At 50.8% G+C, this 21,330-nt stretch overlaps 2 protein-coding genes across 4 annotated transcripts in view; both read left to right on the top strand.

Moving 5' to 3' along the window:
• Positions 1 to 3,088: 3,088 nt before the first annotated feature.
• RNF186 (ring finger protein 186) lies at positions 3,089 to 4,557 on the top strand. Its single transcript, XM_045782567.2, has one exon. It carries the CDS (start codon positions 3,306 to 3,308, stop codon positions 4,182 to 4,184), a length of 879 nt encoding a protein of 292 aa, XP_045638523.2. The 5' UTR covers positions 3,089 to 3,305; the 3' UTR covers positions 4,185 to 4,557.
• Positions 4,558 to 18,182: 13,625 nt separating this feature from the next.
• The window catches only part of TMCO4 (transmembrane and coiled-coil domains 4), a 90,955-nt gene continuing 87,807 nt past the window's right edge, over positions 18,183 to 21,330 (top strand). For all 3 annotated transcript variants that reach the window (XM_045782646.2, XM_045782652.2, XM_045782650.2), the window contains exon 1: positions 18,183 to 18,271. The gene's annotated coding sequence lies outside the window, so the exon portion shown is untranslated. The remainder of the gene's footprint in view (positions 18,272 to 21,330) is intronic.

Consider the following 21,330-nt stretch of genomic DNA (forward strand, 5'->3'; position numbering starts at 1 on the left):
TACAATGTTAATGTCTCCAGTTGATCAACTTAAAATTGGAGCCCCGATGAAGTTGAAATGACTTGCCTAAGGTCACACAGCTAGTAAAGAGACAAGCCCTGGATGTCCAACTTAAAGCCAGTGCAGATGATAGATAAGCCAAAACACCTTTAAGAAACAAAGGGTTGGGGCGCCCAGGTGGCTCGGTGGGTTAAGCGTCCGACTCTTGATCTCAGCCCAGATCTTGATCTCAGGGTCATGAGTTCAAGCCCTGTGTTGGCCTACTAAAAAGAAAAGAAAAAAAAGTGTCTCCCAAGCTGCAATGGTAGGGTGCAGGAACCATGACAGAATGTGCTGTTAAGAGCTGTCATTCTCAGGGGCGATAGTCAAAGGAGCTTTCCTCTTCTACTTTCTACTTTCCTGTAATATTTGGGCTGTTGTAACCAATATATTTTCTTCTTTTTAACATTATTTATTGATTTATTTGAGAGAGAGCAAGCAAGAGAGAGAGCACGAGTGGGGTGAGGGGCAGAGGAAGAAGCAGGCTGTCCACTGAGCAAGGGAGCCCCACATGGGGCTCGATCCCAGGACTCTGGGATCACGACCTGAGCCAAAGGCAGACGCTTAACCAACTGAGCCACCCAGGTGTCCCCTAATATACTTTCTTAAAGGCGGTTGCCCATTGGTATCAAAAGGTTCTTCTGTAGGGGCGCATGGGTGGCTCAGTCGTTAGGCATCTGCCTTCGGCTCAGGGCGTGATCCCGGCGTTGTGGGATCGAGCCCCACATCAGGCTCCTCCGCTGGAAGCCTGCTTCTTCCTCTCCCACTCCCCCTGCTTGTGTTCCCTCTCTCACTGGGTGTCTCTCTCTCTGTCAAATAAATAAATAAAATCTTAAAAAAAAAAAAAGGTTCTTCTTTAGACACTACCCGTAAATAGCTTCCCTTGGTCTGATATCAAGGTCACCCAGGGACCTTCTTGATTATCTGGCTTTCTGTAGAGCTGGCTAGCCAGGGTGGGGGGGCACTAGCCACACTGACATCATTGTGTTGTCCACCCGATTTTCTCTTTCTCATTATAAATAATGCAGCTCAACAAATTTTTCCTCCTCCATCCCTGACCCTTCCTAGGGTCTAGCAAACACAAAGGAGTAGTATACGACGTGAGTCAAAGCAGCGAAAAGACAGAGTCCCTTTGAGCTTAGAAACACACAGGCATTAGTTCACTCTTGGCCACGTACAGGCTGATTGTCTTACGACGCTTGACCCTGGGTCAGACAGCAAGTAAAGGCTTCTTTTCTTCATCTGTTGCTATGTTACTCAGAAGTCTTTCTCATGCAAGGGACAGAAATCCTACTTGAGCTGGTTGAAGAATAAAAATAGGGGTGGATTTTATAGGTTAATATAACTTAAAAAATCCAAAGATAGAGCACTATCTTTATGCAGCAGGTATGGCTGGATCCAGGCATTCAAACAATTGTCATCAGGGTTTCTGATTCTCTTCTCGTCTTTCTTTTGTGCTGGCCTTACTCTCAGGCAGGTTCTCTGCACCCTGTGTTCTTAGCGGCCCCAGGGTTCCATCCTCCAGTTTGGAGACCTAGCAGTAAGAGAAGCTTCTCAACAGAAGTTCCGGAGGTGAATCTCATTGGCTTGGGTTAAGATCGCATGCCGGTGTCTGAAATCACCTGCAGCCAATAGGATGGAATACACTGATCGGTCTGCCCGGAATCACATCCCCTTCCCCCTTCCGCAGAGTGGGAACCATACAGAATGACAGTGGTCCGCAGGGGTTGCCTCAAAGAAAAACAGGCCCCTGGAGAAGGGAAAATGGATGCCGGGCATGGGGTTACAACAAGACACCCAGCGTCAGATCCAGGGCCCCCTTCAGCTTGATCTGGGGGAAAACATTAGTGGAAAGAAACAACCAATTGTCAAGCTGAAGGCCAAGAAGAAATACCTTGGCAGAAGTCGAATTTGGGGATTGGATTTTGGAGACAGAAGCCTGGGGTGTGGCGGTGGGGCAGGGTGAAGCAGGAGTGCAGGGCCTGCCCCTTGGGGTGGAGGGAAGAGTTGAATCAAAAGAGCTAGACTCTGTGTGGACCTCAGCAGGTGACATGAGCAGTGAAGGACCATCAGGCAGGTCCTCCTGGAGTCGATGCAGCCTACGTGAGGGAGTGGATTGTGCCACCCCACCCTCTGATGTTCAGGGCAAAGTAGGGGGAATTACATTTTCTTAACTACACGCTGCTTACGTCCGTCCATCCCACCTGAGTCCTGGTAGGTGGAGCCGGCTGCCGGGAGGCCGTGTGAGCGGCGAGATTGAGTTCCTGGGAACCTGACCTTGGGTCCTGGTAGATTCCACAGGGCCCTGGCCCCATGGAAGTCCACTTGGGAGGCTGCCAGCTGGCCTGCCTGGACCACACCCTGTCTTTGCTCCTGGGCCTCACAGTGCCTCCCTTGCAGGCTGTGCCGGGACCCCAGGAGACGGCAGAGGAGGGCCCCTGGCACGGGGCTTGGCTCAAAGTAATCCCAAATAAAGGGCAGCGGCTATTACAACCCCGAAGATGTATGTGCCTAGCGTACAACAAATGGCACCTATAGTTAGGCATTTGGAGGCAAAGTGGGCCCCGAGTGTGACGCTCGTGAATCTGTCGCTGTCCATCCAGCTGCCGGGACGAAAAAGGAACTGGCTATAGTAGCAGGTGCACTGAAGACCCGCGAGCAGTTTGGGTTTGGGTTTTTCCGTGTTGGCCTGGGCTTTCTTCCCCTCACCCTACAGCCCGCCACCCAGAGTTTTCTTTCCCTTCATTTCTCTCTTTTTCACAAGGCCACCTGTTGGCATATGTGCTCAAAGCGCAAAACCGTTTCCCACCCATCTTGACATCTGGAGAGTTTTGTCTGAAACCTGGCTAGGGTGGGGTTTCTCCAAGTGGGTTCCCCCGGCCACCGGCCTCAGCATCATGATGAGATGTCTGTTCACTGTGCCCAGAGATTCTTAGATCCCATCCAGACCTGCCGGCAGATCACCGTCTTTGAGTTTGGGGCCTAGGGATCTGCATTTTTAAAGGCTCCAGGGGCGGGGGGTGGGGATCCTAATGCATCTCAAAGCTCATCAGCCCCCATCTTGCTGGTGCTCCTGAGGGACATGGTCCCAAGAGGAAAGTCCTGACTCACAGCTCGGGCCCTGCCCCCTTCGGCCTTCCTATCGGGCAACTCCAGGTCTCCAGGTTCGCGAGTTACTGATTAACCCTAGGTTTCGAGAAAAGAAATAATAATAACTCGAGAGAAGACATAAGCCAAGAACCAAGCCGAGCACCCCCAGGAGAGGGATGCTAGACGGTCACTGTCACCAGGCGCCTGACGAGGAGGAGAGGGCGGCTGAGACGCCCGGCCTGAGGCCAGACTGCATCCAGGTCCCGGTGGCGCTGGCGGACACCCCTTGTCCACATCCAGGCCCTGACCTGCCACGTCCCGCTGACTCCGTGCCCAGAATGGCCTGCGCCGAGGTCCCGCAGCAGCCAGCCCCGGAGCAGCCCCAGCCCACCTCCACAAGAGCCACCGCCACCACAGCCACCGCCACCACCCCCAAGGTCGCGGGCCCTGCTGGCGGGCACTGCGGCTCGGCAGAGGGCGACATGGAGTGCTTGGTGTGCCGGGAGCCCTACAGCTGTACCCGGCCTGCCAAGCTGCTGGGCTGCCAGCACTCCTTCTGTGCCGTCTGCCTCAAGCTCCTGCTGTACGTACAGGACAACACCTGGTCCATCACCTGCCCGCTGTGCCGCCAGGCCACCTCTGTCCCCGGGGGCCTCATCTGCAGCCTGCGTGACCACGAGGCCGTGGTGGGGTGGCTGGGCCGGCCATGCCCAGAGGTGCGGCTCTGTCCTCAGGGACTGGCAGATTCGGCCACCTCAGCGGCAGGGCACCCCGGCTTGGTGGGAGAGGATGGGCAGGACGTGGCAGAAGCCAACCGCGTGGCGGCCCGGCACCTGGCCGCGCAATTGCTCCTCCTAATCTTGCTCGTCTTCCTCATCCTGCCCTTCATCCACCTGGGCATCATCCGGTGGGCACTCGCCTTCATTATCACCTTGGCCCTGTTAATGTCCTCCCTCTTCTGCTGTCATCCTGGCAGCCAGGGCAGCTGCTGGCCCTCCCCCAGGACTCTTTTCTGCAGAGGACGGAAACACAGCGAGATCTCTTCCATTGCCTGAGTGCGCTCCGAGTGGACGGCACCTGCTGCCTCTTGGGCCCCATTAGGCTGACAGTGAACAGGTGAAGGGGCTCTGAACGAAGGCTGGTTGCCCTGGGGGATTACATGCCAGCGGGACTTGCAAGCCACAGCCGGGTGGCTGTGCTGGGTCAAGAACTAGGTACCCGGATGATAGACTTACGTCTGCCCAGGGCGCAGCACATCTAAACCGCGCGGGGTCGGGGACAGCGGACAGATTACTTGGACGTCACAAGGGGCTTCCTGTTCCTCTTACTCTAATGCTCCTGGCTTTTCTTTATATACGTTGATGAACTTATTGCAGAGCAAATAGAACCAAGGCGCCCTTTCTGCAATTTATGGAGCTGGTTTTATTCTCTCGCTTTGTTTTGGTTTGGTCTTTTGTGTTTGGGGCAGTCTGTTCAGATCTGTGGCTGTGACACATTTTTCCTCCTGGGAAGTCAGAGCCCGTGGCAAGTCCTGTGCGGCCCGCCTCATGCTCGTCCACCTCGACAAAGGTCCTGGTGGTTTGGCTGTCGCCTGAGTCACCCCCAGGGTTATAGGGAGAGAATTTGTGTGAAGGAGCGGTTCTGAGGCTGCCGGGGGTCCCACATTGAGTCAGCAGAGTTGGGGAGGGGTGGAGAGGATGTAGGGGAGTCTGGGAAATGCACCAGATTGCCCAGCCCCATGTCATTGGGCTCTGGCTTCACAGAGAATCTCAGGGTTACAAGGACTCCCGCCCCGCCCCCACCCAACAGCAGGTCCCAGTGCCCATCGGATGTGCGGTCCCACTACAGAACCAGCTCTCTACGGGTGTTGCTTTTCCTGTATGATTGCATTTCAATTGCCATCTGAGCTTTTGTCATAAAGATAAGAGGCCCCATAAATCCAACGGTTCTTGACAATAACCAATCTCCTGCCTTGCCCTGACAGTCACAGTTGTCTGAAATGCTTCTGCTGGAGGGAATGACTTTCCATGGTTGCCAGGATTGGGTCTCAGCCAGAGGGGGGACTTTGGGGTGCAGGGGAGTGGAGGTTGGGAGATGACACCTTGTTTCCCTCCAAAGGCCTCATAATTGGGAAGCAGACTTGAAACCTCAGAGGGGCTACCTGGGCTCAATCTGTTGTCCTTTCCCCGCCCCGCCTGGCCTCCTGGGAGGATGACAGGTGCAGGTTGGGCACTCGTTCGTGGAAATTGTACCTCTGTCAGAGAGGGATGAGAGAAGTCAGCCGCTGGGGCCCAAAGGCATGATCCTGGCCCCATGGGTATGTGTGGCCCAGCAAGATGCTTTGCCTCTCTGCGGTTCATTTTCCCTGGAATGAGCTGATTGGGTGGGATTATTCCTAAGACCCCGAAGCCCAGGAACTGGGGCACTGCTGGGCCCCTGAGCAGGGGACCAGAGTCACATCCCCTCCGAGCTCACACGGAGAAAACTCAAAACAGAAGGATGTATGCAAATAGCTGTTCTTGAAATCTGGGTGCCTGCCTTCGTTTCTTGTAAAGGTATTTCCAGGGCAACTCTGGGTTACCCATGCTATTGTTACTCCTCACGATGAGAGTGTGTGTGAGTGTGTGCACAAATGCCTGTGCCCGCTCTTAAGCCAAGGCCAGGTGGGCTGGAAGAACACCCTGTCTTCCCAGGATGAGCAAACAATGGAAATCGTTCAGCATTTCCGAGCTGGCCTCGGGCATGCGCCGTTTGGGACAGTTGCCAGTAGGATAGGGAAAGAACATTCTCTCCCCACTCACCTCCACTCACATTCCATCTAGTTCTTGGGCCCTCCACCAAGGAAAAAACCTCCACCCAGGTTTTAGTTGCCAATGACAACCCCATTTGTACCATCATAATGGCGGGCACGTATTTACTGAGTACTTATGACGTGACAAGCTCCACGCTAACTGCTTTACATGAAGTCTCTCGCTGAGTCTTCCTAACAGACTTATGAAGTAGAAATAATCTTGCCAATGAAGAGACTGAGGATCAGAGAGGTAAATTCACCTGCCTAAGGTCACACAGTCGAACACTTCCAGAGCTCCCCAAGGAATTAATCCAGAGCTCTTTCTGTTCCATCAAGCTGCCTCCTTTGCGTGCTGTTCCAAAATGACCAGGAAGCTGGTTGCCGCCGGTGGGCTTGCAAGGGAGAACAGGGAACTAACCTCGGGAGGCTCTGACTTCCAGTGGTCAGGTACCCATAGAGGCCCCAGAATTCCAGAACCTATGGTCTACACTAAAGAAAAAGAAAAGGGGCACCTGTGTGGCTGAGTCATAAGCGGTCCAGCTCTTGATTTCAGCTCAGGTCATGATCTCAGGGTGGTGAGATCCAGCCCCATGCCGGCTTCCCACTAAGCATGGAGTCTGCTCAAGATTCTCTCTCTCTCCGTCTCTCCCTCTGCCCCTCCTCCTGTGCACTCTCTCTCTCTGTAAAAAGAAATAAATAGGGGCACCTGGGTGGCTCAGTCAGTTAAGCATCTGCCTTCAGCTCAGGTCATGTTCCCAGGGTCCTGGGATCTAGCCCCACATTGGGCTCCCTTCTCAGTGGGGAGTCTGCTTCTCCCTCTCTCTCTGCTGCTCCCCTCACTGCTTGTGTTCCCTCACTCTCTCTCTCAAATAAATAAATAAAATCTTTTAAATAAATAAATAAATAAATAAATAAATAAAATCTTTACAAAAAAGAGGGAAAAAAAGAAAAGAAAAGAGAATTATAGAAATGGAATGGCTTCCCTATATAGACTTTTACTACCCAGCCCCAACCCTCCTCTGCAGGAAGCTGCATTGGCACATGGCTCCCAACCAGTGGGCCCTCCATCTCCCCGGGGCGAAGACGTCCTGACGTTGCTGTCTTCACCCCCTTGGAAGCCAGCTAGTCCCAAGAACCTTCTGGCCCCTGGCCATCTGCGCGTGGAGGGCACTAGAGGCCACTGTTGGTGTGGGCTGTCCTGGAGGGCGGGGGGAGAACAGAGACACAGCCAGCTCTGTGAAAGGATGCATGTGGAAGCAACCAGAGAGGCAGGCCTAAGCCCAAAGCTAAGCTGTGACCCAGTGTGTGCCCAGTAGAAGCTTACAGAACCTCTCTGAGCCTCCCTTTGCTCACCTACAAAGCGGAGGAGGGTGCCACAGCCCTCCCAGGCCCCACGAGGATTCACAGAGCGACTGGATGAGAATCCCAGGCCCTAACAGGCTACTTTTTCCCACCAATCAGTGACCCTCGTGGGTGAACGGGCTTCTTGGGGCCTGTTCAGTGTGATAGTGGGCAGGGGGCTGGCCTTGATGGTGGGGTGAAGCCAGTGCAGAGGGGGAGCACCGTTCAGACCAATCTGGTAGAGAACTTGGCGCTTAGGTCCTAAGGATGAAGAGGAATTGCAGGGAGAGGCCACATTTCATCCTTATCAGACCGGCTCCCTATTCTGTGGCTTTGGAGTCAGACTTAGCTGGCTTGGTTCTAGCATCCCCATTCACAAGCCACCTCGCCTGCCTGGGGCTCAGGTTCCCTATGCATGAAGTAGAGGTTATAGTGCATATCTCACAGGGCTCGGGGGGGCATGATGAAATAGCCCGTGGCCGAGCCCTTGGGATCACAAGGAGTTAAAGAAGGGAGGGAGAAGACAAGGAGAAAGAGATGGGTTGAGTTCTAGAAAGCTCTAACAGGAATGATGAGGACAGGCTCATCTTAATTTATTAATCTTATTGATAGGGAAGTCTACCAAAGCCTGGACACTAGACTTCATCTCTTCTGTTATCACCCTCGGCATCAGCAAGATCTTCAACAATAATTAATAAAATAATTGCAAACGTGACCTGAATGCACCGCGCAAAGCGTGTTTCATACGTTATCACATATGCTATAAGGTAGGTATTATTATTATCCCCCAAATCACCAACAGGGCTGCTGAAGCACAGAGAGGTTAAGTAAGTGGCTCAAGGGCACGCAGTGAGGCAGCGCTGGAGCCAAGAGTGCACCGCAGAAGTCCACCTCCAGAGTTTGGACTTTGAGTCACTGAGCTGTATCTGATGGAACATTCCCGGCATATCATGAGTGTTCATGGTATGTGGGTGCCCCCACCCACCCAAAGAATTAACAAGAGATAGGGTTCCTCCATTTGGTTACAGCTTCCTGACTTAGTGGGTCTTGAGACACAGGGTTGTGGGAATCCCCCGTCCCATGACCCACAGGCACTTTCTCATCTCGCGTTCACTGTTGGAACCTCTTTTCAACTTTTTTCGGGAAGTTTTTTAGCCTTTGTTAAAGCAATGAATTCTTAGTGGCAGAGGAAAGCGTTTCCAGGAATGAGGGACCTGCCTGCCATTTCTCAGGCTGTAGGAACAGCATAGAACACATTCAAAGAGACATCAGATCCAAGTTTTTGCACCTGCCTGGGGCTGTTCTTAGGAACTTTATATTCTTGTCTGAATATATTGAAATCACCTTTTTAAAGGTGGGGGGGGGAATATTTCCTGGGTCATTAGAGAACTCTCTGAAGAATTCAGAACACTCTGGAACCTAGGATCCATCCATGCATTTATTCAACAAACATTTATTGAGGACCTGCTCTATGCCAGGTATTTAATCTCATTCCATTAGGAAGTTTGATGAGGAAGGAAAACTACTGTATGTCGAGCACCTGATAGTGCTTGAATTGTCTCCCTCTCAAAAAGAAAATATGTTGGAGCCCTAACCCCCACTACCTCAGAATGTGACCTTTTTTGGAAATAGGGTTTTCATAAAGATAATCAATGTAAAATGAGGTCCTTGGGATGGACCCCAATCCAATATGACTGGTGTTCTTCTAGAAAGGGGATGTGTGGACATGGAGAGAGACATGCATGGAGGGAAGACAAGGTGAAGACACACGGGGAGAACGCCATGTGGGGATGAAGGCGGGCCGAGGCCATGTTTCTACAAGCCAAGGGATGCCAAAGGTGGCCAGCAAAGCGCCAGAAGCTGGGAGAAAGCCTTGAAAGGGATTCTCCCCCAGATGTCTCAGCAGGCACCAACCCCGCCAACACCAGATTCTTGGACTTCCAGCCTCCAGAAATGCGAGGGACAATTTCTGTTGTTTAAGTCTCTCAGCTGGCGGCATCTTGTTAGGACAGCCCTAGGAAACCCTGCCTCCCCGATTCTGTGCCTTTCCTTGCACGGTGCCCCTCAGCTGGGCTGCTTCAAGTTCAGTCTGTAACTCGCCCAGAGTCTTGTGGTACGTAAGTGGCACCGTCAGCTCAAGTCACGTCCCAGTGGCTTCTAAGACTACGTCCTACCTCTTCCACTTATGGATGGGAAAAGGAGGCTTAGAGAAGCCCAGGGACTTCCCCCCAAAAAGTGCCCAACATGTTAGAGATGGAGTTACGTTCATCATCCACATTCCCTAAATACCCTTAATCTTGGCAACAGCCACCTGAGAATTACTGAATTATTATCCCTGTTTCACACATTAAGTACTCACACCCCGGAGTGTCTGTACATATTTCACAGTTTAAAAACAATTTAAGCCCCACATAACAATGCCGTGGAGTCTAAGCAGCTGGAGGACAGACTCAGTGTGAAACTGGTGCCCAGGGCTAATCCTGTGCTGAGCTGTCCGCCCCAGGCTTGCAGAGCTTTGGGTTACTCTGGAGACAGCCCAGTGGGAGTCCTGACTCTACTTGCTGGCTGTATGAATGAGTTCCTAATCTCAAACTGTCCGAACCTCGGTTCTCACATCTACAGAAAGGGGAAATCATCACACTCACAGAATTGTAAGCATCAAACTAGAGCACCTGTAGAGACCACAGAGGATGTGCCAATTACCCAAACACTAACTACTCTAGTTAGGCAAAAAGTTGAGTGTACAGGCTCGTTTAACCAAGTGGTGGCAAAGGCAGTCAGTTTCCTGGTGAACCTTGGTAAGGATGACGCTGGGGCCGGGCCTTCTCCATTCAGACTGTTTCTCCTCATATCTGCCTCCTTTTCTCTTTGCATTTGGGTTTTGTTCTCTCCGACCAGCTTTTTCCAATAGCTTGGAAACTTGACCATCTCCTGCTGACATCTTCCTGGCTTCACCTCCAGAAAGAAAGAGACTAAGTTTCTTCCTTGGGTAAATGATGATAAATCCCAAGGAAGGACTCTGATGAGTCCTCCTGGGTCACATGCCCTCCTCTGTGGCTAGCAGGCCTGTGACTGGCAGCCCCAATAGAATCTTGGGGTGCGAAGGAGGAGGACCTGGAACATTCTGCTGTTTGCAGAAGAATGAGGGGCACTGAGCTGATGGACAGTAGTTGATGGCCCTACAGAGAACCTAGGTGTCTGTGCCAATCCCCCACTGTGACCCCAGCTAAGGAGAGGTGACCTTCCACCCTGATGTGAGTTCTCTTTGAGCAGCTGGCCTCTTCCCCACCCAATCTCTGTCCCGGCGGGTTCTCATGGTAATACCATATTGGTCTTTTGAGGGTAGAGTTTGTGTCCCAAACCTGCCAATCACAGCATCGTGTGCCCTGGCCACAGTGTCTGGTTCAAGGCTAAGCCAGTGACAGCTTTACCCAGGAATCTTGCTTGCTTGCTAAGCTTTACCCAGGAAGCTTGCTGGAGCTACCTGGAGGGAGTGTTTTCTAAGCTGGTAGAATGTTTGGCTGGACTTTCCGGTGGCAGTCTTGCCACTCCCAAGGGAAAGATTTTTCTACTGGTAAAGTCAACCCAGAGGGAAGCTGAGCCCAGCTTTCTCTCTAATAGAGAGAAGTTCCTGATCATATTATTTGGGTACCCGGATTGGGCATGCCTAAAACCTGATGTTCCTCTGGAGTTTTCAGTAGTTACGTAAGTCAGTAAATGCCCTTTCTTTGCTTACAGCATTTTGACTGGGTTGTTTCTCTTGTAACCCAAGGGAACCCTGACTCATTCGCGCATGCTTGAGGGATAAGGTCACGTGCAGTGAAAGTTAAGGAGCCGATATGGAGTCAGGTACATGTCAAAGGTGGGCAGCTGGGTGCAAATGACTCATGGAGCTGAAGCTCGCAGAGAGAGGCAGGGAGAAGCCTCCTGCCCTGATTTCCCCAACCGCCCGTCTTGGTGGGTCCTTGCTCTTTGCCATTCCTCTCCTGCCTGTCCGTGAGACCCCTGTCATATACTCTCATATCTCTCTTTAAATAAGCTCACTACCCAGAGAATTCTGATACCTCCTTCTCCCTTCCCCAGTGGAAGATCTGGTGCCTGGTGAGGCCTGCGATCTCGGTTAAACGGAGGAGTGTCTGGGGCAGGACTTGGCATATGTGAATTCCTACGGCAGACCTGAGGAACGGGGTCGGGGCAGCCAAGGCAAGCCTCAGGAAGGTTACAGGAACTGGCTGGGCCTTGAACCAAGGATTTGATTTGAATAGCCAGAAAGAATGGGCTGAACGAGACCACTGCAGGCCACAGGAAGCTGGCCAGTACACAGCATAGTCAGGGGCAGAAAGCAGACCTTTCTGAGCTAGGGATTGGTCAGGGGGAGGAAGGCGGGCCTGATGGGGTCCCATATGCCAGGTGGCGGAGGTCCACTCATGGACAGGGAGGACTTGGTATGGGAGCGCTCAGAGCTCCTAGCAGCCCTGAAACTCTGAAATGGCAACAGTGGACCCTTGTTGGCAGACCCCAGGGAGAAGGCTGTGGCCGTGAGCATGAAAAAGATGTGTGCACTGGAGGTGAGCATGGTGTGGAGGGGGGTACAGCACACAAGGTGGCAGGAGTCCTGGGCTGTTGCTCCACCATGGATCTTGGACAGGCTCCCTTGGGGTTTCCCTTCTAGCTCCTGGCCTCCAACAGCATCCATCCCTGTGGTTTCAAACAGCACTAATAGTGATATCCATTCATTCATCCATGCGCTCAATCATTCAGTAAGTATTTATTGAGCACCTACCATATACCATACATGGAGTTAGGTCCTAGAAAGGCAGGGGTCAATAAGACTTAAGATCACTGACCTTGCCCTGGGGCAGACATTGAGGGCTGCCTGCTCAACCGCCCATCCACCCCCTGCTTTAAGAGAAACCTGATTTTTTCTGGGCAGCAAGGTGCCCAATCCACACTGGCAAGAGCAGTCTCTGCTCTGGGCCCCATCCTGTAGAGAGCCCCACTCTGACCCTCCTCCAGCCATGCCCATCCCCATGGAGAGAGGAGTCTACCAAACCAAGAGGATGTGCCCACCTAAGTCCACACTCTGGATACCTAATATCCCAACATTCCCTGTCCAAGCACCCCCAAGCCCACTTCCAGTCTGCAGGAATGAGCCTCTTCCCTGACCCATTCCCCCAAGAGTGCAGCCAGTACCCGCATTCCTAGGTTTGAGGAATGGCCGTTTGTGGGAGGGGAGACAGCTCAGATGTGCGGGCTGGAGTGTCCACACACCTATGTGCAAGACCTCATGTGGTATGGGATGGAACTGGGGATGGGAGTGAAGGAAGATGGGCAGTGAGCCAGGAACCACATCCTGGCAAGGAACTCTGATAAGCTGAAGGATTCTAAATGCATGCCTGATCCCCACGTGATTTTCAAGGTGTATCTGCAGGGCTGGAAGGTCAGGACATGTTTTATTTCTCATTTCATGTTCTTGCCCTGAGCGCCACAAATGTTAGGACGGGCTTGTTCCCACCTACAAGGATCTGAGCCAGTCTCCTTGCCAGAGCCTCACTTTCCCAGACTCCTTTGCAGTCAGGGATGGTCATGTGATGCAGACATGTGATCCCAGCAAGGGGGCTTCTGGGAAATCATTTCCACCCTAACCATGGGGAGAGTTCCCTTTTTCCTCTTTTCTCTTCTGCTTTTGAAGGTAACTGCTGAAGGATGCATGCAGCTGAGACAGCTGTCTTTGGACCACAGGACAGAGTGGTCCAACATGCTGAGGCTGATGTACAGTGGAAAGAGTACAGGTCCTTGCCGACATCACTGAGCTATTGGGCCAAGTCTGGAACCACGTCTCTCTGGATTTTCTGTTCTATAAGTCCTCAGTGTCGTGATTTGGGCCACCGTGCTGGTCAGTATCTGATAGTCACAGCAGTGGCCGACCATCCTAAGGGAAACATACGTTCTCAAGACAAACGAGAGAAACCAGCCTGGCTGGAAGACCACCCTTCTGGCTGGTGACCATCATGCCAGCCCATGGTGAAGTTGACCCAGAGGAAATTGAAAATTTTTTTCCATGTCTACATACCACTTTTACTATTATAGTTTTTTGAAAATAATCCCATTATTCTTTGCTTAATGTTTTAAAAGGAAATAGATCACTGTCACACATAAAAAACCATTTGCATTATAAAAAGTAATTTAAAAAGCCTTAAAAAATGAAATCAAGACTGAAAAAGAGACAAAGCAAAAAACAGACTATTGAATACAGAGAACGAACGGATGGTTCCCAGAGGGGAGGTGAGTGGGGGACAGGTGGCACAGATATAGGGGATGAAGAGTACACTTATTGTAGTGAGCACTGAGCAGTGTATAGAATTGCCGAATCCCCACACTGTACGCTTGAAACTAAGTACTCCATGTTAATTACACTTCAATAAACAAAAAAGCCTGAAAATAAAAAATAAATAATGCTAAGTATGGGGTGGTATCCTGGACCAGATTCTGGAACAGGAAAAGGACCTTAGGAGAAAAACCAGCGAATCAAGTCCATACTTTTGTTAATAGTAATTTACCAATATCGGTGTCTCAGTCTTGACAAATGTAACATGATTATGCAAGGTGCTAACACTGGGGAAACAGTGTGAAGGATACGTGGTTCTTAGATAAGGATTCTGTGCTACCTTTGTAACTTTTCTGTCTATCTGAGCTCATTCCAAAATAGAAAGTTTATGAAATAAATGAATAGCAGAAGGATCAAATCCTAACTCGGCATCTTGGAGAGCCAAAGGCTCTGAGCAGAGGCCTGTTCCCCTTTGTTAAAAAGGAAGATCAGCAAATGTTCGAGGAGGACAGTAATATTGCTCAGCTGTAGAAAAGAAGGAAATCCTCCAATTTGCGACAACATGAATGCACTTGGAGGACGTTGTCGGAAGTGAAATAAGCCAGATACAGAAAGACAAATAGTGCCTGATCTCACTCGTGTGTGGAATCTAAAATAGTCAAACTCAGTAGAAGCAGAGAGCAGAATGGTGGTTGTCAGGGCCTGGGGGCAGGGGAAGGGAGAAGTGAGGAGTGTTGATCAAAGGTCAAAGGTTTAGTTAAGCCGGATGAATGAGCTCCGGAGATCTAATGGACACCATGGCGACCATGGGTAACAATACCCTATCAGAGACTTGAAATTTCCTAAGAGGATAGATTTTTTTTTAATTTAAAATCAGTTAATTAACATATAGTGTATTATTAGTTTCAGACTTAGAGTTCAGTGATTCATCAGTCTTATATAATACCCAATGCTCATCACCTCACGTGCCTTCCTTCATGCCCATCCCCCAGTTAACCCCCCTTCCCCCCCTTCCCCTCCAGCAACCATCGGTTTGTTTCCTATGGTTAAGAGTCTCTTATGGTTTGTGTCCCTCTCTGATTTCGTCTTGTTTTATTTTTCCCTCCTTTCCCCTATGACCCTGTTTTGTTTCTTAAATTCCACATATGACTGAGGTCATTGGATAATTGTCTTTCTCTGATTGACTTATTGTGTTTACCACAATACCCTCTAGTTCCATCCACATCATTGCAAATGGCAAGATTTCAATTTTTGATGGCTGAGTAGTATTCCATTGTGTATATACACCACATCTTCTTTAGCCATTCATCTGTCAATGGACATCTGGGCTCTTTCCACAGTTTGGCTATTGTGGACATTGCTGCTCTAAACATCGGCGTGCAGGTGCCCCTTCGGATCACATTTGTATCTTTGGGGTAAATACCTAGTAGTGTAATTGCTGGGTCTTAGGGTAGCTCTACCCTACTCTTCCTCAACTTTTTGAGGAACCTCCATACTGGTTTAGAGGATAGATCTTACAGTAAATTTTCTCAACACACACACACACACACCACAAATGGTAACTATGTCAAGGAGATGGATTAAGTTTTTTTAGCTTGATCGAGGTGAACTTTTCGCAAGGTATACATGTATCAAAATTTTAAATTGTATACCTTAAATACATATAATTTTATACAGGAAAGATATCTCAATAACGTTTCTAAAGAGAAAGAAAGTATATATATATATGTGTGTGTGTGTATATATATATCCTTTCTGTTTGTAAACCTGTAAGTCAAAGAAAAATGGCTTAAATAGGAGTTTAATTAATGGCCTTGATTAGTTTATAGGAAACGAATAAAAATTGTACCTCAAAAAAAACCCACAAAGATTCGATAGCATTAAACTGTGTTCTCAGTGGAATAAGGCTTGAAGGGAATAACTTTCTCATGTATGATCCAAGGGGATTTTTTTTTTTTAAGATTTTATTTATTTATTTGACAGAGATAGAGACAGCCAGCAAGAGAGGGAACACAAGCAGGGGGAGTGGGAGAGGAAGAAGCAGGCTCCCAGCAGAGGAGTCTGATGTGGGGCTCAATCCCATAACGCCGGGATCACGCCCTGAGCCGAAGGCAGACGCTTAACTGCTGTGCCACCCAGGCGCCCCTGATCCAAGGGGATTTAATGCAAGTTCACGTGCGAGCTAAATGATAACACATATCATTGATGATGTAGGTCTCATTATCCACTGGAAAATATGAGACCAGGGGCAAGTACAAAGCATTCTTAGATAAGAAGCAAGCAGAGGTCGTCACCCAGGTCTCTGTGTAAGAGATAATGCAGGTAACTACAAAATTATCACCTAATGCTCAAGTACAATGGGGGGAAATATTAACCCATATGGCTTTGACCCCAAGCCCCAGCTACTTAGTTTCGCCAATTCCAATTAATCGGGCCAGTTGATGGTCCAATTAACAAAAAGATGTTCAGTTCTCCAGGTCAAAGATGCCTTGGAAACACAAACAAGAGATTGCTCAGCAATATCACAATATGCAAGGTAACCACAAACCGTGTGCAGCGCCCTCCACTCTGGGCCCGCTCTGAGTGTGTCCCGTCCTACCCCATGGCAGTTGTTTATTTCTGAACATCGTTAGGAAAGAAGGAACCATAAACAATCTCCTGGGTCCTTCAGTCTCAAGGTCAGCATGAGGGCATCATAAGGATACTCTACAGGAAGGGATGTGGGGCTGCTTTCAGTAACATCACCCCCGTAATTCAGTTCCATTCAACGAACACCAATGCCAGGCCAGTGCCACCTACATCCTGGAAGGACAGACATCTAAGAGACATAATAAAGAACCCTTCTCCTGTTGGGAACTCATGATCTGAAACTCTTATCTGAACCCGTGTTGATACTTAAGCCTGTGGAAGGGCAGGGCAGAATCAGCCAGGTCTGACATCAAGTCCTTACTCTGCCATTCTGGTAGTTCGGTGACACTGTTCAAGTTATTTAACCACTCTGAGCCTCAGTTCCTTCCTTTTCGAACTGGGGCTAATCATAATATCAACTGCATACGACTGAATGATATAAAGTAAGGATGGGAATCATGTAGAGCCAGCCACAGGGTAATATTCCCGAAACAGTATTCACGCTTATTTCTATAATTTCTGGGAGAATCAAATCTAACCATTTAGTTGGTCCAAACCTGACTGATCATCAGAATCACCAAGGGGACTTGTTAAAAACATAAATGTTTAGGCTTCCACACCCCTGAAAAATTCGACCTTGGGTAGGTCTGGGGTTCGGCTCTAGAGTCTATGCCTCCATTATACACTTTATTTGTGCCTAGCTTGTAGTAGGCACTCAACAAACACAAGCCCCTTCCCTGGCTTCGATATTGTCACAGCTTCCTAACCGGTTGCCTGTGTCCATTCTTATCCCTCTGTCCTTGCAAGGAGCCAGTGGGACCCTTTTATTTATTTATTTATTTATTTATTTATTTATTTATTTATTTATTTTTAAAGATTTTATTTATTTATTTGACAGAGATAGAGACAGCCAGCAGGAGAGGGAACACAAGCAGGGGGAGTGGGAGAGGAAGAAACAGGCTCATAGCGGAAGAGCCTGACGTGGGGCTCGATCCCATAACGCCGGGATCACGCCCTGAGCCGAAGGCAGACGCTTTAACCGCTGTGCCACCCAGGCGCCCCCAGTGGGACCCTTTTAAAAGGTGAGATTACGTCACACCACTGCCCAGGACCTTCTACAACTCGCCATCTCATGCAGAATAAAATCCATGGACCAGGTCCTACAACAGTGGTTCCTGAAGCTAAGGACACATTAGAAATACCTGGTGAGCTTGGGAACAATGCCTATGCATGGCCAGACCCCAGACCAACAGAATCAGAATCTCTGGGGGTGGGGCTCAAGTTGGATGGCCAGATAAAAAACAGGACACCCAGTTAAATGTGAATTTCAGATACACAACGAATAATTTTTGCATTCATAAAATTCTAAACACCTACCGAGTGCCCAGCACAGTCCCTGGGGCTGGGCACACAGCAGAGGACAAGGCAGCCGAGACCCCCACACTCAGAATTTTTAAATTCTAGTGGGGATGGCAGAAAGTAAACTGCAAACAGGAAACCTTCAATCATTGAAGATTCACAGATGCCACCCTGAGTGGAGACCCTAAGGGAAAGCTGGAAACAGGTGTAGGAAAAGGAAGGTCTCGGGGCAGAGTGCCAGGCAAAGGAACCTCAAACGCGAAGGCCCCGAGACTGGCCCAAACTTAGCATTAGACAAACTAAAAGAATCAGAGAGAGCATAGCTATCTCAATACTCTGGAAACTCCAAAGAACTGCACATACATGCAGGAAGGTTGTATCTGTGGCTGGCTCCTTGATTTTACACCCTTTACTTTTGAAGGTTTCCATCCAAGTCGCTTTGGGACGCGCAGCAAGGAAGACCCGGCCCGGAAAGCCGGCCCACGCGCCGGAGAAGGTCTACGCAGGAGGCGGGACCAGCCGGGCAGGAGGGGCGGGGCCGAGCGGGAGGGGCGGGACGGCCAGGAGCTCCGGGAGGCTCAGGCTGCGGAATTGGCCGGGAGGGACCGAGGGGGAGGGGCGGGGGCGGGGGCGGGGCCGAGGGGCGAGCAGGGCGGAGGAGTCCCAGCCTTTGCCGCCGCTGCCGCCGCCGCCAGGTAAGAAACGCGGGTTCAAATGGGCCGCGGGCGGAGTTCGCTCAGGCCGGGGCCACTCCCCACCAGTGGCCTCACGAGGGTTGCTCCCGCAAGGCCTGACCCTGCCCCGGCGGGCCTTTGCCCCCCACCGCGCCCTCCGCCCCTCGTGGACGCCGGGCCTCCGGAGGAGTGGCCGCACGCTAACTGCCGGGAGTCCGGGCTGCGTAGTTGTTGCTTGGTTGCTTTTAGAGCGGAAAGTGCCTTTAGAAATTACGTAGGGCGGCCCATGGGGAAACTGAGGCCGGACGGAGCACCCAGGCATCTTCTGCCTCCCAGCTCGGTGCTCTAAGCCGGTAAAGGTCGCCCAGCACCTCCCTGGATAAGTGAGGACGCTGCTGTGGTCCGGGGCGAGGAAGGAACTTGCCCAAGGTTACACAGGGTCACTGGGCTTACCCGTGTCCCACGAGGCCCCTCCACGGACCAGTGAGCAAGGCGTCCGGCACCCCTCACCCCCTCTCCTTGCGCCCACAGCCCTATGAGCTCATAGCACACATTCAAACGGAGAATTCCAAGAGGGGGCTGGAAATTCCTTCTGGAAAAAAGCCCAGGTCCCCACTTAGAGATGGGCCATGTTTTTCACCCTGCCCCCTGTTGGTATAGCCGGAAAGAACTGCTACTAACTTTTGGGGGAGCTATACAGCGAGGTAAACAGACTCAGAGAGATGACTTCCCCAAGACAGCACCCCTAGGAAGGAGAACATTTTAAGAACCTGGGTTACCTGACTCCGGAGCCTGACCCAGTGCCTGGCACAGAGACAGAGCAGGCTTTCACCGTGGCCTTTCTCTGCTCTGCCCTGGAGTCAGAGTTAGGAACGCAGTGGGGCTAGACTCTGGGTCTTGGCCTAGAGACCACTGCCTAACACAAAGTAGGAGTTAACATGTTAGTTCTCTTTTCCCTGACTCAGTATTCATTTTGCTGCAGAAAATATGAAACCCCTTTAAGTTTTAGGGGCATCCATTCATTTATTAGACACATATTGAGTACCTACTGTGTGCCAGTGTGTGCACTGTTTAGGCACTGAAAATACAGCAGTGAAGAAAAGAAGTGTTGCCCTTGGGGACAAGTACACTGGGAAGAGTGGAATAAAACACTGCTCTCCATTCGGGGGATGGAGGGGTGGGGAGGGCTGGTCTGAGAGGACTGACCATTGGAATCTTACCAACTGTGAAGTATGGGAAGAGGACAGAGAGAGATTGAACCTCATAGCATCAAACCCTCGGGGGCCTTGTCTGAGATGCCCAGCCAGCCTGAGCGTTCTCCCAACTCCCCAGGGATTTGGTGGGGAGGAGCTAGGTGGGTAGACGGTGGTCCAGAGGAAGCCCTCAGCTAATGTCAGAGTCTGGAAACCTGGCATTGCCCTTCCTCGCTGTGTGACCTTGGCTATGTCACATCACCGCTGTGGGCCTCTGTTTCATTTTCATGCCACGGGGGTCATAAAAGTGCATGGCGTTGGTAATATCGCGTCTGAATGCTTCTTAAATGAAACATGGTCCAAAGTGTGGTCTCTAGCAGAGGCCTTGCCAAATCAGGCATAAGCAAGGGTGTATTTATTTATTCAGAGGCTCCAGCGACCCTGTTGGTAACCTGTTACCACTCAGTAGAGAAATGTAAGAGGCAGAGGTGGGGGGGGGCTGAGTTCCCGGCAAGGAGGCTGAGGCTTCTTCCTGCCAGCGTGGAGAAACAGAATGTTTGCCACACAGCATTTCAGTTTCTACAACGCTTGCTGTCACGTGTGTGGGAGCAGACAGATGTGGGCTCAGGTCCTAGCTCAGTAGCCTCCTGAGTCATCTTGGACGAGCCACATGACCTCTCTGTGCCTCAGTTTCCTCATTTGTGAACTACTGTCTCTGAGGTTGTCATGAGGATGAAAGTAGCTGAAACCACAAAGGCCCCGTGTCTGGCACTCTGGGAGCCTTTTTGAATTTCGACCAAAGGCCCAGGAGCGATTGGTTGGGCACCGTTGACCAAGTAGGTTGCCATGGCTCAGCATGGAAAGCTCGTGAAGGTGGGAGCCTAGAGAATTTCTCCTGAGCCTGCGTAGGTGCTCCAGGCTGGTGCTCCTGGCTGCAAAGGCGGGATTGGCTACGTGGGCCCACACATGTGAGACCTGAGAAATGTCATGAGGTGATTAATCACGGGGTCCTTTATGGCCTGTGTGTTTTGTAAACACTGCTATACGTTATAAACCAGGGCCGCGGATGAGATGGGCAGGGGGGTGGGGGGGGGCTTGCTGCCTTGAATGTGTTCTAGTGAGCAGAAGGGGGTCGAAGGGGAGACCCCAGTCCACTTTCTACTTAGCCACCCTCCACTTGGGCAGTCAGGCCCATTCAGTTGAACCACTCTCTGCTTGAAATTCTGCTGTGGCTTCCTGTTCGTTTTAGGCCAAAGAACCAAACCATGAATGTGGGCCTTAAGGCGCTGCATAGTCTGGCCTACACCTCCAGCCACATCTCAGACCATTTTATCCATAGCCCTCTGTGTTTGCGGCCTGCTGCCCCCTCCCGCCTCAGGGCCTTTGCACATGCTCTTCTAGACCACCGTTCCCGCTTATCTCCCTTTTCCCAGGTTAACACCTCCTTATCCTTCAGATCTGAGCCCAACCCCAGACCACAAGATCGCCCCAGTTGTGTGGGAGTTTTAGCCCAGGAGGGAGTTGCATACTCATTGGGGGGGGGTAGTTTCTGCCTGTACCCTGTCCACCACCCCAACTGCAACCCTTCTGACTTCCAGGACTGGACTGAGACTGCTGAGAGGTGCTCAGGGATGAAATCTACATTTAGGAGTACCTCTTGAGCAAATATGGGAACCTTGCTTTATGTAAAACTGAACTGTCCTTCTTCAGAAATGTAAGGCTGAGGGGCGCCTGGGTGGCTTAGTCCGTTAAGTGTCTGCCTTTGGCTCAGGTCATGATCTCGGGATCCTGGGATCGAGCCCCAGGTGGGGCTCCGTACTCAGCAGGGAGTCTGCTTCTCCCGCTCCCTCTTTTCCTTCTGCCCCTTCCCCCACTCATGCACGCACA

The sequence above is a fragment of the Ursus americanus genome, chromosome 33, assembly GCF_024610735.1.
Source record: "Ursus americanus isolate L20-20 chromosome 33, mUrsAme1.1.p, whole genome shotgun sequence".
In the NCBI taxonomy this organism is placed as follows: Eukaryota; Metazoa; Chordata; class Mammalia; order Carnivora; family Ursidae; genus Ursus; species Ursus americanus.

Bases quoted from the DNA above. Each gene is read 5' to 3' on its own strand.
- RNF186 (XM_045782567.2), top strand. From the start codon at position 3,306: ATGCTAGACGGTCACTGTCACCAGGCGCCTGACGAGGAGGAGAGGGCG.